Source organism: Episyrphus balteatus, chromosome 2 (assembly GCF_945859705.1).
Source record: "Episyrphus balteatus chromosome 2, idEpiBalt1.1, whole genome shotgun sequence".
Taxonomy (NCBI): domain Eukaryota; kingdom Metazoa; phylum Arthropoda; class Insecta; order Diptera; family Syrphidae; genus Episyrphus; species Episyrphus balteatus.
In genome coordinates this window covers 73,953,483-73,973,422 of record NC_079135.1, presented here as the reverse complement: position 1 = coordinate 73,973,422, position 19,940 = coordinate 73,953,483, and the positions used below count along the sequence as shown (strand labels likewise).

Sequence of the window (19,940 nt, the reverse complement as noted above, 5' to 3'; positions counted from 1 at the left end):
AATTTGCTTTGATAAAAAAACACTAAATACTAGCTTTAAATATAATTATTGACAGCAAAGTTGTAATTTTATACAAACATAATTATTAAAGTAAAAAAGTTAATCAATTCTAGGAACACAAATCAAACTTTTCTAAAACATACAAAATACATTTTACAAAAAAAATGTCAAAATCAATATAAATTTAATTTTTTTTTTCAATCCGTTTTAGGTATGCAATGTGGTTTAATTCATATTGTTTTTTTTTTTTTAATAAGTGTAGTTTTGTATTCTCTCTCTTTTTTCCGTAGCTCCTAATAAAGTACCTAGATTAATCAGCATTAGAAGCTTGCCTCTTTATTAAGTTGATCTCTTAGAAATTCATAGTAAACCCTCTTTTAAATACATCTGTAAATCAAAATTCATACATTATCAAAACGATATTTTTTACAGCATTTTTACAGAATTTTGATATACAGAATTTTGATGTACAGAATTTTGAAATACAGTATTTTGACCAACCAGAATTTTGCTATACAGAATTTTGACTTTCAGAATTTTGTTCGGACAGCATTTTGCACATACAGAATTTTGACATACAGTATTTTGGCATACAGTATTTTGAATACAGAATTTTGCAGGATCGGGTCATAATTCTGCTTGTCAAAATTCTGTACGACAAAATTCTGTGGGGTCAAAATACTGTAATACCATAATTCTGTACGTCATTATACTGTAAATACAAAATTCTGTACGTCAAAATACTGTATCAACAAAATACTGACATGCAAAATTCTGTTTTGTAAAATTCTGTACGGCAAAATACTGTATATCAAAATTCTGTAAAAATGCTGTAAAAAAATATCGTTTTGATAATGTAAAAAAGTGCGCGCGCATTTTTTTACATTATCAAAGCGATATTTTTTTACAGCATTTTTACAGAATTTTGATTTACAGAATTTTGATGTACAGAATTTTGAAATACAGTATTTTGACCAACCAGAATTTTGCTATACAGAATTTTGACTTTCAGAATTTTGTTCGTACAGCATTTTGCACATACAGAATTTTGACATACAGTATTTTGGCATACAGTATTTTGAATACAGAATTTTGCAACATACAGAATTTCGACCCCAACCCGAATTTTGCAACATACAGAATTTCGACCCCAACCCATAAAATACATTAAAACAATTTATATGTGTTTTGTAATTTATATAATATTATTCTATTTAGAAATATCTTATCTGTGATAAACCATTCGATGCACTGCCTTCTAAGTCTTAAAATTTGTCTCTCCTAGAAACAAAAGTATACTTTTCGTATGGTTTTTGATGTGCTGAGTTCGAATCTGAAGTTAAAAAGAATCTAGCATGTCAGAATTTTGTGATATACGCGTTAGAGAATCACAAAATCAAGTTTTTGGTTAAAAAATCTCAAAAAAAAAACTATATCTCAAAAACAGGAGCTGATAGAAATTTTTTGAATTCGGATTCAAAATCAGCATACTAAAATCTATTAGAAAAGTATATTTTTGTTCTTGGGAGAAAGAAATATGAATTTTTAATGATCAGTTTCTTTTTGGTAAGATATGCGAAACCTACTTAAATTACTTAAATCTAGATATCTCGAATAAGAAAAGAGATATTGAGAAGATTGAAACTGAATTTGAAAGAAAAAAATAAGTTCCTTTAAAGACCGTGACTAGTTTAGTTAAAAGTTTACATTACGCCAAAATATTGCTTCGAAAACAGGAAAAAAAATAGGTTTTCGAGATTTTCTGACGAGAATATCCTTAAAACGTGACGTGCTAGGCCAATTTTGACTTCGGATTCGGAATTAGCACACAAAAATCCTTTAGAAAAGTATAGTTTCATTAAAAGGAGGATATCCTTTCAGACCAGTGTTATCTGCATTTATCTAATACAAGTGCAATTTTTTTTGTATATCTGTCTTGAGCAGGAAGATGTATTGAAGTAACCTTTGTAGAGTTTCGTGAAACGAAACGGTGAAGAACAACATGATTCTAAAGGAAAAGTATGAACTTTTATTAAATCTACCCACGATAAATAGGTGAAGTCAGAAAGTTTTTCTTTTTTAAAGATCTTGACAACAAAAAAAAAAATTGCTCGGTATTAATAAATTGTTTGACCAATGTTAAAAATCCATTAGACTTTTTGACCTCCCTGATACTTACATGCCAAAATTCTCATTTTAGAAAAACATTATTTCGCCCTTAAAATGAGCATGATTGTCAAAACGGCATTGAATTGGATCCACTGCTTAAAAAAGATGCCGTTTTCGACAAACATGTTTGGAGTTAGAGTTTATTATTATACATGAAGCTAATTCGCTGATATTATGATGTTATGTTTTACTTGTCTTCTTTTCCACTAAACTTAGTAACGCAGTGAGTTAATCTTAGGGAACTTTTAGGGCAATATTGGCATACAATTCAGGAGTATTTATCTTGACCATCACTTTTAAAGTTAAGAGCCCCCACACTCTACCGACTTTCTATCGGCCGATATTTTAGTCCAGGTTGGATTGGAACTGCTCAAGTGCGAATAGCAGTGGCGAGGCGTCCATATAGGACAATCCCTTCTAGCTTACCTTTTAATATCTTGCCTACGTTTAAGATTCCTTTCATGATATTTTTAAATACTGAAAAAAGACAACTAAACACGGATTTGTAGGCATACAATTCAGCTCGTCTTTATTTAAATAAAATTTCTTAAAAAAAAGAGTACAAATGTGTAACATATTGCTATAGCATTCGTATTAAATTATGTTTTTTTTTTTATAGTAAAATTTAAAATACAGATGCATACAAAAATACATTTATATATATCTCGCGATATTTTTATTTAAATCTAAAATTGCTTCTTAGTCTTTTATATAAAAAAAATATAATGATTCTTAACTACATTTTATATTCATTATTACATATTTTTATTTTTTTGTAGTATTTTTGCTTATATTAAATACTAGCATTAAATATTATAACGTTCCTATTAAAAACAGACATATAATATGTATTTTTTTTTATTTCTTCAATAATTAAAAAAATACATATTCTTCTTTTTTTCAATTTTGTTTTTTTTTGTCACTGCACAAAATATATCCGAAATAAAATAAAAATATATGTGAATGAGAATTTTTTCTTTCAATATGACGTTCAAGAAGAAATACAATTTTTGTTTGTATATTATTAAAAAAATAAAATCTATCACTAAATTCTACAAAAATATTATTGTTTTTTTTTTTATTTTTTTTTTTGTAGTAGATTTATAATAATTAAATGATCACAACTCTTATTCAATAATTTATTTTATTTTTTTCGTCTTTTTTTTTTGTAATTACAAGAAAAAGGAAGATTTTCAACTTCTTATTTCTTTTTTCGTTCGAATCTTTTTTTTTTATTTTATTTTATCGTTTTATTCATTAATAATTTTTTAATTAATGGAAAAACAAATGTTCTCCATTGCAATGTTCGTTTTATATAATTTTTTTTTGTCTATTTAATTAATACTATTATATTGTATTTATTTTTTTAAGTATGTTAATTTTTTTTTTCATGACATGATTTTTAGTTTGATTGATTTGATTTTGTCTCGATATATTTTGAAAGATGCAACACTTCTATTTGACTGTCAATAAATTTATTTCTCTAAAATCTCAGGTTTGGAAACGCTTTCCTGTAAATTCAAATGAAAGAAGAAAAAAATTATAAGTATGTAAATTTTGAAAATGTATTACAAAGAAGTAAAAAAAAATTGCAGGCAATAAATTGCAATAAAAAGTTGTTGAAAAGCAGACTCACTTTTATTCAAGTGCGTTTATCAGTGTGGGCAGGATCATTTTGCAGGAGTATTTTTTTTTGTTAAAAGTGCTGTACACTTGGAGCTCAATTTACATACATATATTTGCGATGTTAAAATGAAAATGAGTATGTTGAAAACATGCGTTAGTAGGATTTTTTTTAGAAAACAAAATTCAAATCTACATAAAATGAAATATTTTTTATATTTCTAGAGAGGATTTTATTACGAATTTATCTTGACCATAATTTTTTTTATTTGTTCCTTGATAATAGACTAATGATGATAAAAAGTGGCGCCCAACAAAGTTTTTTTTTCAGACACAAACTAGAAAGGAAGTTGATTTGAACTAAGAAATGTTTCTTTTTTGGCAAATGACATCAATTTTCATAAAATTGCAAATTTGTTTACAACAAGGTCGTGTTTTGCAAAGTGGCGCCCAACAAACTTTTCAAATATCATGATTAAAAAAGTTTAATATCAAAAAAAATAAATGACAGATGAAATTCTTTTCTAAGAAAAATGCTTTAATTAAAAAAAAAAACATTCAAAAAGTGGTGCCCAACAAAATTTTTCAAAATCTTTATACATCAAGAAGAATTTTATTTTAAAATTAAATTTGATAAGAAATTTTTGAATGCCAAAAGTCATATCACTAAATAAACAATAAGTTTATTACTGATAGATCGATTTCTTTTATTTTTTTTTGTTACAATTTAAACTTGATTTTCAATTTAAAATTGATAAGAAAAAATTCTCAATATTTAAAATTGAACAATTATCTTTTTTTTTTACGAAAATAAAATCGTATCAATACTTTAATCACAATGATTAGTTTTTATTGGACATTGGCTAACATCTGAATAGAGTATTTGGCTCAGTTATAGTGGAATATGATAACAATAAGCTCAAGCCTGTTATCTGCTAGTTTGTTGAAATAAGAAAAAAAAACTTAGTTGTTGTCTAACAATTATTGTACCACAATTTTTTTTGTGTGATAAGATATCACTAATGGAATATTCGTGTTTAGATTTTGACATTTTGGAACAAATCAAAAACCATGTTGCAACTTTCAAAAAAATTAAAAATTATTTTTTAACTACCTATATAAATCATGTAGAACATTTTAATGTATGATATGGCAGGCAAAAGTTTTTTTGTTGATATAATCGAATAAATTTTATCTATATATTCAAAAAAAAAAAAAATATAAATAAAATTTATTTTAATGAATTTATTTTTATTATAAAAATATTCAAAAAAAACTAGAAACATTTAATTGTTTTTATTTTTTGTAGGTATTTAGAATTTTTTTGTATATAAATTTTTGTTAGGATAAAAATGTCTTTTTTGTATAATTTTGCTTTGTTTTTGTCTTTTCATTGCTTTTTTTTGTTTTTGTTTTGATCGATGATATGTTTTTGTTTGTTTTGATAGATAATTGCACTATTTATGAATATCATGAAGCATTTTTACCTTCTTACTTAAATTTCATTATGAAACCTTTAGGCAGGCAAGTTAGGAGGCAAAATGTTTTAAGAAAAAAAAATATATATATTTTTATATATTTCTAATTATTTTGGAATGATATACATAATTACTTAAATAAATTCCATTTAGAATAAATACAATTCATTTAATAAATTCGAAGAAAATCTCTAAACTACAGTCGTGCAATTAAATATATGACCACCAAGTATTTTTTTGTTTTTTTGTCTATTTAGCTACCTGTTTCGAAATGCCACAAAGAAGATGAAAATAATACAAAAAAAATAAGAAAAAAAATCTGAAGACAGGTAGCTGCTGAGTGGAAGGAGATGTATTGATGCTTTATCTTGTCGATTTATTTCGAGATGTTTTTCAAAAAATCCAGTAAAACTGGTTTTTTTCCCTCATACCCTCATTCATTTTATCCTTTATTTTTCAACAAAAAAGAAAGATACATTTTTATGTGTGTTTATATGAAGATACAAAATTTAACACACATTGAAAGAATTAAAGGTATTTCATGCGATGGAACAAGATGCACATCTTTTGTGCCGACAAAAAAAAATAATAAACCCTCAGAAAGGGTCGGTCTGGAAAATGTGCGTGTATATGTGAAAAGGTTATAGCTGCTCTGGAGGTTTATTGTTATTCTATAAAAATCGGCCATGTTGGTTTTGAGAGTATCTTTAATAAAAACGAAAGAGAGAGAGAGACTGTGATAGTAAAAGACGCTCATTTTACTATCACATAGCTATCAAAATATTTTAAACAAAATTGAGCGTAATTCAGGGGAAATTGTATTTGAATTGCTGAATAGAAATGTAGAGCCTGCGCTACTTTATTACTCTCTCTCTCTCGAGAAATATCATACAATTGGTATAAAACACTTCAATTTGTGTATATGTGTGTGTTAGTATCTATGTGTTTCATGCAATCTTTCCCTCTCTCTCTCTCTCGCTCTATGTTTGTTTGATAGAATGTATTGAAATTTTCTTTTTTATGCTACTTTTTGAGTTTATAATGAACAAACAAAAAAAATTAAATTTGAATGAATATGAAAAAAGTTAGAAAATTATGAAAAAAAAATCCTCATTTTTTTCTTTCTTGCGTTAGATTTTTGTTGATTTTTTTTGTTGTTGTTAAATTTTACACTGGTGGCTCCTTTCCTTCAAATTTACTCGATAAGTCCGATAGAATCTCTCTATAAATCAATGGTTCGATATTCTTTCCAAGTTGATACAACAGGAACCAATCACCGATGTTACATTTCTTCGATATCGCTTCGATTTCATCTTGTTGCGATAGACGAGATCTTGCACGGAACAGCAACAATCGTAATTTTGGCATAGCTATTACAGCAGCACGATAAACCAATGAAATACCCGACAAAATACTCAAAATGATAAACCAGAACCATAAGAAGACATAGATTTTCTCATTGACAATATTAAGTGGTAGCACACAAAGTCCATCAAACTTCTGCACCGATCCAGATGGACCATATTTGTGGAATGTACATTTAGTGACTTTCGGAAAGACTCTAGCCATTGGGTCAATACGTTGGTCAGGTTCCATTTCGGTGAATTTGAGTACATCACTGCCGTAAGTTGAGAATTCTCCATCGAGGAAATAATCGACAAAGAATATTTGTAAAATAACATTGATAAAGTTTAGGGCTTCGCATGTGAAAAAGCGATAGGCATAGAAATTGTGATTGTTCAAATTGTCGGTGAAATAATCGACAAGAATCTTTTTGCGGTCTTTTTTGCATTCTTCATTGACAATTGGTGAGTTGAGATCCATGACCAACATCTTAAGACGACCACCTTCCCATGACTTCCATAGATAACGTGGCACATAGAACATAATGGCCTGGAAGAAGAGCACAAAGCACACCCACTGATAGTATTTGTGGTATTTGACTTCGTCTTCGCCTTCGACATGGCTTCCCACACCCGGTTGGACGACATCGCGACCAGTTATGCCAGTAAGACGCTCTGGTACGGTGAATGTTGAATAGATCCAGCAGTAAGTATCCATTACACCGAAGGGTATTTCATCGACAATACAATCGATGGGGTCACCGATGTACTGCCGGGAGGTGACCAGCAGTGAGAAAGCGACTAGAATGATCACGGTTGCTTTGTAGTGCATGCGAAAGACATTGTTATCGATGCAAACTTGGTCGATTTTTAAAAGCCCCTTTACGGAGCCAAATACATCAAACATCGCGACGGTTGTTTGTTATTTCTTTGGGTTAGACAAAAAAAAAAGTATTAAATTTCGTGCAATAAACAAAATGAAGAAGTTTGTTATTCTTTTCAATCAATTCCGGAAAGATACTTTTTTTTTCGTACACTTTTGTATTGTATCTTTTATACACTCAAAGTATCTTTCTTTATAATTCAATTTGTTTGGTGGTTAAATCATTTTATTTTAGGCATCAATGCTTAGCACAACGGAAATCACTTTATCAGCATTTTAATATAATGAAAGATTTTCTTTATCACGTTTTTTTTGGTGCTGTTTTCTTCACTCAAAAATTTTTATTTATTTGAAAAAATTCAAATGCACTTTATTATTGTTGTTGTTGTTCTATTCACGGTCACACAAGTTTATAAGAGAGCGCTTATCTTATGGCCGCAGCGCACAGTCCGAGTACAAAACCTTAACTGGCAAACTATATTACATTCGCTATCAACGGCTGAAAGGTTGAAATGGTATTGAGAGACTTAACCAAGGAATACGAAATGCCAAAATCCCAAAACCAAAGCCATAAGCGATGTGAATATCTTGCTTTAGCTTTGTATAAAAATGTTCAAAGGTTTTTGTTAGTGTTGTTGTTGTAGAGCTCTCTCTCTTTGTTTGGTATAGAACCACTAATACTTGTATAATACTGTATTATATCGTTGATCGTTTAGTGTTGTTGTTGTTTTTTTGGTATAGATTGAAGGGGAAATTTACGATGTTTTAAGTGATCTCCCTACTAGTTTTATACCAATCGAAGTAAGTAGTCTAAATGGGAGAAGGTACCTACGTTGTAGGAGAACAGAGAGGGAGAGAGAGATAGAGAGTATAAATTTTGATTAAATGAAATATACTCTCGACTTAATTTTCCATGCCTAGGTGCAATATGCTTGGTTTTTTGTTAAGGTTGTAAAAGGTTTTTGTATTTGTACCTAATTTTCTTATTTTTTAACCTAATTTTGTAAAATTTGCATTTAAAATATGCAGATATAAATACTTACAAAGAATACAATTTCAAAGACTAAAGTATACCTAGGTTATTTATTTATGAAGTTACAGATTTTAAACAGAGATAAACTAATTAAGTACCTATGACATTAAGTCAATGTAATACAATTTTTACAAGTGATAAATAAAATAAACAAATTTTATCTAGGCAGGTATTTATGACGGTTAAGCATGTGATAACCAAATAACTACCTACCTGTCTGTAGAAAAATAAATCTTCAAATTGCATGGTGATTGAGACCTTTATATACTTATACTTACCTATGAAAATACGATTACCTGTGTCTTTAAAAGAAATCAACTAGGTATAGGTACATACCTTTATTGAAATGAAAATATTAGACTTTGAGAAAAAGTGGTTCTTGGATTTTTTTAATCGACTTATATTTTTTGATGATTTACAGCTTGAAACGAAATGAAAATTTTGATATTTTACGAGTTAACAAACGAAATAAAAATAACAGGATGTTCGATTTTTTGCGAACAATTTACCAACGATTTTTTGGCTTTCCATTCAAGGTTCCTTAGTTCGCAATATAAAAATCCCCTCTTTTTGACACCTAAATAAAAATTTCCCCTTATAAAAAAAATCCTCTTTTTTCTTGATGAACAAAAAAATGCAATTATTTAAAAATTTTGTTTAAACAAATCTATCAAAGTGACATTTTAAAACTTAGACTTTGCGTCTGAGTTTTGGACTATTCCCATATACCTCTATTACTTCTTGACCGATTTTGTTCTAATTTTGCAAAATTATACTAAAAATTATCCTGAGTAATATTTTATTCCAAGATATTATTAAAAAAAGTTCTTGAATCACGAAAAAATCGAAATTAAATTCATTTTTTTAGTACCTATTGCTATTACGTACCTATTTTTTTCTAGATTTCTCAAAAACGTCAACACATTCATATGCAATGTTAAAATAATGTTGCATGTTAAAAATTTTCACAAGTGCTCAAGTTTCCTTGTAAAAAAATCAAGGAAATTAAAGCATTTATGATAAAGTTTAATCGTTAGAACCGAGATATTTGCCATAACATGACAATTTTGTTTTGAGGTACAAGTTCTAAGCGAGTAATAGAAAAAAAAAAAAAAAAAATAAAAAAGAAAAACAACATTCAGAAATCATAATCCTATAAAAATCATCTATACCAAATTTGAATAAAATTCGTCAACGCTTTTAGACGGCCATGAAGAAACCCACAAGAAACCAACACTAACACTTGCCCTAAAGAGCATGTAAAAAAAACTAAGGATGGGTTGCATAAGCAAGTCACTTGGGATTAATCTTATCCTATAGGACATTTTTTTAAGAATTTAAATCTTCTATCATATTAGTTCAATTAAACCCTAGTACGCAGATCGAGCTAAATCACTCCCATGCGCATAACTCGGCTGAAATTCTTATTGCCACAGTCGATTATCTTTTAATTATGGATTTTTCTATGGAATAATCCTTGATAAAAAGATAATCGACTGTGAACAAACTGGCCCTAAGAATTTCAGCCGAGTTATGCGCACATTCATCTTGAAAATCACACATTGGTTTCCAATTGTACAAAAATTACACTGGCCAACAATTTTCAACTTTTTGAAATTTTCCAGAAAGATTTATATCAAATTTTATAGATTTGGGTTCATTAAGATCAAAAATCATATTGGTTTCTTTCTACCAGCTCTAGTTTTTGAAATATTTAATTTTTCATATTTGGGGGAATATTCATAGGGGGAAGTGGTCACCCTTCGTACACGGTCACCCTTCGTACAGTGAGCATAAAACAAAAACTAAACGGTATTCAAACACGTGCTTACTAGTGTGCATAGACATAGTAGGCGCCGAGCTACTAGATAAATTTTGAATCCTAAGTGCAACGGATTCGGTCGCCACAAGACTTTTTGTGTTTTTTAGTGCTCTGAGTAATTTTTTTATGTACATTTGATGTCATGTTGTGTTTAAGTTAAGTATGTTTTTGGCTAAACAGTAATGAAGAATTGTTGTTTAAAGTGTTAAATTTGTGTTTTAATTATAAATATTGCAAAATCTCAGTACATTTTTTCAAAAATCGATTTTTCTGCATTATGTACAGCTTGGGGAGCATTCGTACAGTCAAATATGGGGCACATTCGTACGCATACGTATGCCCGCCAGTAAATTTTCTTCAGCAGATAACAATCAAAACACGGAGTTACAGTTTTATTGAAACGAAATTTAAACCTCTATAATAAGTATTTCGCATTCTATAGTGAATTAAGGTTGGTATTTTTATATATGTAAATAATAATTTGTTTCAGAATCATCGAATCGCGAAAAATTAAGTTTTTTATTTGTTTTTGTTTTTTTCTGAGTCAAGTTCAATTAATTGATAAATTAATAAGTAATTGAATGTTTTAAAATTCATATTTGGCATTTCACAAATCAAAAGTTAGTCAAATTAACGTTTTAAATATCCTGTACGAATGTACCCCATGTGCTGTACGAAGGTACCCCACGGGTGGGGAGGATTCGTACAAAAATCTAATCCCAGTAAAATGGCTATTACTATTTAAGCCTTTGATTTAGAAGTGTCAAATTTTTTTCTAAAGTGTAATAATATACATGTTACAAATAAAGTCCATTTTCTCGAAACTGGAGTGAGTAAATAAATAACTAAAAAAAAAATAAGTAAAAACTGTACGAAGGGTGACCACTTCCCCCTACTTATTTTTAAGTTTTAATTATTTTGAGCGTTTATTAAAATTTTCCAGAACAATTTATTTCAAACTTAAAGTGTTTGGGGTCAGTAAAAATCACATTCATTTTCTCTCTATTTTTTGAAATATTTTAGTTTTCCACATTTTGGAAGTAATTTCGTATTTATTTTAAAGTTATGCTTATTTTTATTGTTTGTTAACATTTTCCAGAAAATTTGGTATCGAACCTAGCGCATTTGGGTTCACTTAAACTAAAAATCACACTGGTTGCTTTTAGATATAAGTTTCATTTTTAATACTTTTTTTTAGATTGTATTATTACAAGCGTTTTTAAAGTTTTCCTGGAAAAATTTATTTCAAATGTAATGTATTTCGGTTAAGTAAGTAAAATAAAAATACAAAAAAAATAACTTTTAATAAAAAAAATTAACAAAAAATTGTATGAATTTCTATGCTTTTTCATGTATGAATAATTTAAAAACTAGCAAGTTTTTTGAATTTTTTTGTATTCTTTGTTTTTTTTATTGCACAGATATACCTAGCTTTTAACAAAAAAAAAATAATTTTTTGCATCAGTCTATGAACACACCCAGTCAACGTGACCTGACGATAATATGATCATATTATTTTTTGATGTTTTAATTAATTCAAAGAAGAAATTAATTCAAATATTTAAGTCATCTTAAATAGAAACATTTTTGGATCTCTACATAATCGTAATGTTTAGTTTTGAATACAGTGTCGAATTTTTTTTGGAACAACACCAATACTTGAAAGCGAGTAAAAATCTTGTTTTGCTTTTCATTAAGCTACTTTTATCTTGCTGCCACCTGTATAGAACCCCAAACACATAAGGGATATTCTTTATTTGTGTGCGCCACCTTAAATAAGATCTTCCTTTTTACTTTGTTAATTTGAGTTGGAGAGTGCAAGTATCTCTCACAATCTGGAAGCTTCTTCCATCTTAGGACCTATAGGCCAAATTTTGAAAAGCAATTCAGTATCCTGAATTTCTGACTATTGTTAATACTTAATATACATTACTATATACTAATTATCTTGTATCTTAAATTAAAAATCCCATAAAAGTTAGATTTTTTCAATGATCTCTCTATGAGCCTTTCAAAGGGTGAATAGAGAAGACATCAGCCTAGAATCGTCATAATTTTTTCCAAGTAGACAAATCAGTCTTGTATAATTTACTTAATTGGTATTTCCTTTTTGTGCAGATCAAACCAATTTTTAATTTTTTTTTAAATTTTTAGTAAAAGAAACTGTTGAGTCACTTTAAGCTTTAAAAATTACTCATTGGGTGTAGATATCTCATTGTCTTTTTATTTTTAAACGTCAGACAGTGAATTTCTTGTTGAGGAATTTGAAATTATAGGTATACCTACCTCTGGCACGTGATTTCAAATGAGTTAATATATCTGACGACAACGCGGGTAGATGCCTTTATGATTTGTGTCTTTTAAATTGCCTTGTTTGACGTGTTTTTAAATTGAAATATTGAAAGAATCTTTTATAAAGCTAGGTAGGTCGTTATTAAAATGAATTATGGATGTGTGTTAAGTGGACTCTGCTTTAAACTCATAAAACTCAATTTGAACTTAAGATGCTAATTATGATATAAGAGCAGTATGAAAGAATAATATTGTGGGAATAATTTTTCATAGTCATTTATGATGTAGTTACTGTGTTGCTTTTTTCAGTATTGACTTTTTGACTTTTAGAAGTGATGCACAGTCTATTCTTTAGTGTAGGTATTAATTTCGTGATCGAAATTTGGGCTTTTAATCAAAACTAATGTAAATAATAGAGCGGGCGGCGACTGCAGAAACGCTCAACTCATCGAGCTAAAGAAAAATTCACTTTTGTAGTAAAAGATGACTCTGAGTAACTTCGAAAACCAGAGGTCTTCCCGTCCGCATCCTGGCAGGATTGGCGTAGCAGGGTGAAATCGGGTGCATTTTTTAGGCACCCTTCAACTCATCGAGCTAAAGAAAAAAATTGCCATGGTGGTCTTAGACTCAATTAGTGTATCAAAAAACCACAGGTCTTCCTTTCGGTAACCTGGCAGGAGTGGCGGTAGGGCGCATCAAAGTGGTCGATTTTTAGGGCCCTCCTAACTCATCGAGCTAAAAGATGAAATTGGTGTCAAATGAAAGGTAGCAATGTCTTCTTTAATAATTCAGAAGTCTTCCTGGCCAAATCTTGGCAGTTTTTGCACGCGAACAGCTTTAAGGTTGGAAACGATGAAAATGAGTTTTTTGTTAAAGTCTTGTTTTTTGGTATGTAGACCGGTGATTTAAGTAATTGTTTTGTTACCAAATCAAAGATAACAACATGAATTTACTAAATCCATAAAAAAAATTAGGAATAGATTAAAAATTTCTAAAAATAGACCATTAGAATGTCAAAAAATACCTATATTTCTAAGCAATTAATCAAAAAGTATGCTCTGCATTTTTATGGTTATCGAACTTAAGTTAAAAAAAGATGCCAAATCGAAGGTTAGAATGTCTACTTTTATATTTCAGAGGTCTTCCAAGTCAAAGCTTGGAAATTTGGTCACTTAGACCATTTTAAGACCCGATACTACTAACCTGATTTGATTTTTTTTTTCTGTGTTGACCGACTGTGGACCCTGGACTTGTCGAGCTAAGGGATGAAATTAGTAAAAAACGAAAGGATGGAGCTTCTTCTTATATAATTCAGAGGTCTGCCAAACCAAAAATTGGTAGTTTGGCCACGCAGTCTATATTATGGTATACTCGATTTTCTTTCTTTTTTTGTGTTGCCCTTTTGTGCACGCGTCGAACCATCGAGATAGTTAAAAGACGAAATTGGTACCAAACGAAAGGTAAGAATGTCCTCTTTTCTAATTCAGAGGTCTTCCAAGCCAAAACTTGGCAGTTTGGTCATACTTGCAATTATAAGGCTGCAACATTTTTTTTTCTCTTTTTTTTCTATGTTGACGCGGTTGGGCGGGCGTCGAACCATTTAGTTAGTTAAAAGACGAAATTGGTGCCAAACGAAAGATAAGAACGTCTTCTTTCGGGATTCAGAGGTCTTCCAAGCCAAAACTTGGCAGTTTGGTCATACTTGCAATTATAAGGTTGCAACATTTTTTTTTCTCTTTTTTTTTCTATGTTGACGCGGTTGGGCGCGCGTCGAACCATTGAGTTAGTTAAAAGACGAAATTGGTGCCAAACGAAAGATAAGAACGTCCTCTTTCGGGATTCAGAGGTCTTCCAAGCCAAAACTTGGCAGTTTGGTCATACTTGCAATTATAAGGTTGCAACATTTTTTTTTCTCTTTTTTTTTCTATGTTGACGCGGTTGGGCGCGCGTCGAATCATTTAGTTAGTTAAAAGACGAAATTGGTGCCAAACGAAAGATAAGAACGTCCTCTTTCGTGATTCAGAGGTCTTCCAAGCCAAAACTTGGCAGTTTGGTCATACTTGCAATTATAAGGTTGCAACATTTTTTTTTCTCTTTTTTTTTCTATGTTGACGCGGTTGGGCGCGCGTCGAATCATTTAGTTAGTTAAAAGACGAAATTGGTGCCAAACGAAAGATAAGAACGTCCTCTTTCGTGATTCAGAGGTCTTCCAAGCCAAAACTTGGCAGTTTGGTCATACTTGCAATTATAAGGTTGCAACATTTTTTTTTTCTTTTTTTTTCTATGTTGACGCGGTTGGGCGCGCGTCGAATCATTTAGTTAGTTAAAAGACGAAATTGGTGCCAAACGAAAGATAAGAACGTCCTCTTTCGTGATTCAGAGGTCTTCCAAGCCAAAACTTGGCAGTTTGGTCATACTTGCAATTATAAGGTTGCAACATTTTTTTTTTCTCTTTTTTTTCTATGTTGACGCGGTTGGGAACGCGTCGAACCATCGAGATAGGTTAAAGACCAAAGTGGTTCCAAACAAAAGGTTGGAATGTTTTCTTACATAGAAAAGAGGTCTTCCAAGCCAAATTTTGGCAGTTTCTTTACGCAGAATATTTTAAGTTGACAACCTATTATTATCGCGATTTGGCTTGATTTTTCTGTGTTGACCGACAGGTGGACCCCATTTTATTTTCTCTTTTACTGACTGTGTTGAACGCTTGTGGTGTGGGGCCCCTGAAACCATTGAACTAAAGGAAACAAATATTTTATTATAGATTAAAAAACTGTAAAGGGATTTTCAAAAATTTATCAGATTCTTCTGAAGAATCAGATAAACTATCCTCACAATTATTTTCTTCTTCTTCTATTAGGATGGCTGGTTTAACTCGTGTTAATGCCCTCGAACCAAAGCGTTCAACACAGGCAGTAAAAAGAGAAAATAAAATGGGGTCCATCTGTCGGTCAACACAGAAAAATCAAGCCAAATCGCTATAATAATAGGTTCCCAACTTAAAATATTCTGCGTAAAGAAACTGCCAAAATTTGGCTTGGAAGACCTCTTTTCTATGTAAGAAAACATTCCAACCCTTTGTTTGGAACCACTTTGGTCTTTAAACTATCTCGATGGTTCGACGCGTTCCCAACCGCGTCAACATAGAAAAAAAAAGAGAAAAAAAAAATGTTGCAACCTTATAATTGCAAGTATGACCAAACTGCCAAGTTTTGGCTTGGAAGACCTCTGAATCACGAAAGAGGACGTTCTTATCTTTCGTTTGGCACCAATTTCGTCTTTTAACTAACTAAATGATTCGACGCGCGCCCAACCGCGTCAACATAGAAAAAAAAAGAGAAAAAAAAATGTTGCAACCTTATAATTGCAAGTATGACCAAACTGCCAAGTTTTGGCTTGGAAGACCTCTGAATCACGAAAGAGGACGTTCTTATCTTTCGTTTGGCACCAATTTCGTCTTTTAACTAACTAAATGATTCGACGCGCGCCCAACCGCGTCAACATAGAAAAAAAAAGAGAAAAAAAAATGTTGCAACCTTATAATTGCAAGTATGACCAAACTGCCAAGTTTTGGCTTGGAAGACCTCTGAATCCCGAAAGAGGACGTTCTTATCTTTCGTTTGGCACCAATTTCGTCTTTTAACTAACTCAATGGTTCGACGGCGCGCCCAACCGCGTCAACATAGAAAAAAAAGAGAAAAAAAAAATGTTGCAGCCTTATAATTGCAAGTATGACCAAACTGCCAAGTTTTGGCTTGGAAGACCTCTGAATTAGAAAAGAGGACATTCTTACCTTTCGTTTGGTACCAATTTCGTCTTTTAACTATCTCGATGGTTCGACGCGTGCACAAAAGGGCAACACAAAAAAAGAAAGAAAATCGAGTATACCATAATATAGACTGCGTGGCCAAACTACCAATTTTTGGTTTGGCAGACCTCTGAATTATATAAGAAGAAGCTCCATCCTTTCGTTTTTTTACTAATTTCATCCCTTAGCTCGACAAGTCCAGGGTCCACAGTCGGTCAACACAGAAAAAAAAAATCAAATCAGGTTAGTAGTATCGGGTCTTAAAATGGTCTAAGTGACCAAATTTCCAAGCTTTGACTTGGAAGACCTCTGAAATATAAAAGTAGACATTCTAACCTTCGATTTGGCATCTTTTTTTAACTTAAGTTCGATAACCATAAAAATGCAGAGCATACTTTTTGATTAATTGCTTAGAAATATAGGTATTTTTTGACATTCTAATGGTCTATTTTTAGAAATTTTTAATCTATTCCTAATTTTTTTTATGGATTTAGTAAATTCATGTTGTTATCTTTGATTTGGTAACAAAACAATTACTTAAATCACCGGTCTACATACCAAAAAACAAGACTTTAACAAAAAACTCATTTTCATCGTTTCCAACCTTAAAGCTGTTCGCGTGCAAAAACTGCCAAGATTTCGCCAGGAAGACCTCTGAATTATTAAAGAAGACATTGCTACCTTTCATTTGACACCAATTTCATCTTTTAGCTCGATGAGTTAGGAGGGCCCTAAAAATCGACCACTTTGATGCGCCCTACCGCCACTCCTGCCAGGTTACCGAAAGGAAGACCTGTGGTTTTTTGATACACTAATTGAGTCTAAGACCACCATGGCAATTTTTTTCTTTAGCTCAATGAGTTGAAGGGTGCCTAAAAAATGCACCCGATTTCACCCTGCTACGCCAATCCTGCCAGGATGCGGACGGGAAGACCTCTGGTTTTCGAAGTTACTCAGAGTCATCTTTTACTACAAAAGTGAATTTTTCTTTAGCTCGATGAGTTGAGCGTTTCTGCAGCCGCCGCCCGGTCTATAAAAGAGGTCTAGTCGAATCGTGCATCGATTTGCAAAGCGTCGGCGTGCGTCTTAGGTGCATTGAAAAATTTGTTGTTCATATGCTGAACATTCTTTGACGGATTTTCTTTAAACTTTTTATAGTAAATAAAGATTCCGAAAATTCAACAACATAGACTATTACATTGATTAACAAAATATCACTACTGTATGATAAGTGATTATATTAATTTATTTTGTGCTGAAGTGTATTATTTAAGGAAGAAAAATAGTTTGAATATAGTACTAAATATAAAAGATAAGGTAATAAATAAAAGATGAAATGAAATTCGAATAAAATGTCAGGCATACTTTTATTACCAACTTTACAATTGACTTACCTACATATACCTACATAAATAAATTATATTAAATATTTTTGTATATTGACTATTCATATATTGTACGTGCACAAACAATATTATTACTATTCACATGCACTTCACAAATACATAAGTATACACGCGAGTTACGAGAGAGTTTATCGCTACTAGAACTAAGCATTTTAATTATCTAAAAAAGCACATAAAGTACGTGTTTTACTTAAACTATAAAATTAAATGTTTCGCAACATAAATATTGATTGTAAAAATACAAATTATCAACAACACTGTTTTGTAACCAATAACTCATAACAAAAAAAAAACTATACAATTAATAATAAAGATTGATAAAAGTATGAAGCTGATAATAAAAAACGATAAGTTAATTTAATTCAAAAATAAAATGAAAACTTGGGTCAAAATTCAAAAATGGAACAAAAATACTGGGATGTTTCCAGGAATTGATAGCAAAAACTGATTTGAATTTTTGAAAATGTTTTTAAATTTTAATCGAATTTGTGAGATACGCAGTTCTTGGAGGCCATAGTAGGGGCATTTTGACATAAAAGCATTTTGAAGTAAAAGTGACTTTTTAGCTTGTCCAATAATTATGATACTGATATAGTTCAGTCCTAAGTAATACCAAAATTCTGGCTTCCGAAAGTTATATGAATATATTTGTTCGCAATACAAATGCAAGGAAAATATGGAAATGGTAACGGTGTTACGAATACCAGAGTTATGCGCGACAAAGTTACGCAAAACCGAAGTTACGAAAAACGAAGTTATGAAAGACCGAAGATATGAAAAACCGAAGTTACGAAAAACCGTAGTTATGAAAAACCAGAGTTATGAACACCAAAGCTATGAAATGTGGTTTTTGGGTTGGCAACCATTGAGATGAAGGATATACGGGATGAACGTACCACAACCGTGTTTCAAAACTCTCAAAACTTGCCTTACGATATCTTCGCCCTGACTGAAACTAATCTCACTTCTGACGTTCTCAACTCTGAACTCTTTACAGCTGAGTTCACAGTGTTTAGAAAAGATGTTAACCCAGGAACACCAGGCCGTGGTGTTCTTATTGCTGTTCGTAATACCCTTGAAACTACTCGCGTAGAAATACCAAATTTAACTGATTTTGAATTTGTCTCAATTAAGATCAACCTATCCAAGAAAAATGTTTTCATCCTCTGCTGTTATATTCGCCCCGCTCAAAAAATATCCTCCTACGAACTTGCAGTTAGTGCCATTAATTTTCTTTTTGAATCTGCTCTTCCTAATGATTTAATATTAGTTTTGGGTGATTTTAATCTTCCAAACTTAACCTGGACTTCATCGGAAGATGAGTTATACTTCGTGCCTCAAAATGTATCTTCAGACATTGAAGAACTGTTATCGGCAAATGATTGATTGTGGTCTTTTCCAAATAAATGGAGTTCCAAATTACATGGGAAGATTTCTTGATCTTATTTATTCTTCTGATCCCAATAATTGTGTTGTTTCTGAAAGCTCCCACCTTCTCTCAACCTTAGATCGTTTTCACCCTCCAATAACTGTTTGTTTTTCTTATGAAAATATTAACACCTATGAAGAAGCAATAGGGTCCTATTACAACTTCCGTAAAGCAAATTTTGTCAAACTAAACGATCTTTTAAGCCAAATTGATTTTGATTTCATTTCGATGGGACTTAAAATCGATTTAGCCACAAAAATGTTTTATTCCCTTGTTTCTTGGTGTATTGCTGAATCCGTTCCCCTGTCTCGCAAGAAAAACTTTACTTCGTCTCCACCTTAGTATAATAAAGAATTGTGCCAAATACGTAATAAACGTAATAAACTTTGGAAAATCTACTTAAGTGACAAATCAGTTACAAATCACTCCAATTACATTGTTGCGTATGATCGTTTCTCGCAATTAAATGAACTCCTTTATAATCGCTACCTCATCAACGTAGAAAATAATCTGGTGTCTGACCCTAAATGCTTCTTTAATTTCATAAACACAAAAAGAAAATCTGATGGACTCCCTTCGAGCTTTGTTTTCTGCGATTCCTCTTCTTCCGACCCCACAACAATATCAAACTATTTAGCTTCATTTTTCTCACAA

The 19,940-nt window shown here is 31.0% G+C and overlaps 2 protein-coding genes and 1 long non-coding RNA gene across 3 annotated transcripts in view; 1 reads left to right on the top strand and 2 right to left on the bottom strand.

Annotated features, from left to right (window-relative positions):
• Positions 1-19,940, top strand: part of LOC129909041 (innexin inx1) — a 118,702-nt gene that overhangs the window by 24,451 nt on the left and 74,311 nt on the right. The gene's annotated exons all lie outside the window — the stretch shown is intronic.
• On the bottom strand, positions 3,600-5,126 carry LOC129909049 (uncharacterized). The gene is made up of 2 exons (XR_008771387.1): positions 3,806-5,126; positions 3,600-3,680 (listed from the first exon to the last, which is right to left on the bottom strand). It is a non-coding gene; the product is annotated as an uncharacterized LOC129909049 (long non-coding RNA).
• Positions 5,128-8,041, bottom strand: LOC129909042 (innexin inx2). Its single transcript, XM_055985989.1, has one exon. The coding sequence runs from the start codon at positions 7,518-7,520 to the stop codon at positions 6,438-6,440; it is 1,083 nt and encodes a 360-aa protein (XP_055841964.1). The 5' UTR covers positions 7,521-8,041; the 3' UTR covers positions 5,128-6,437.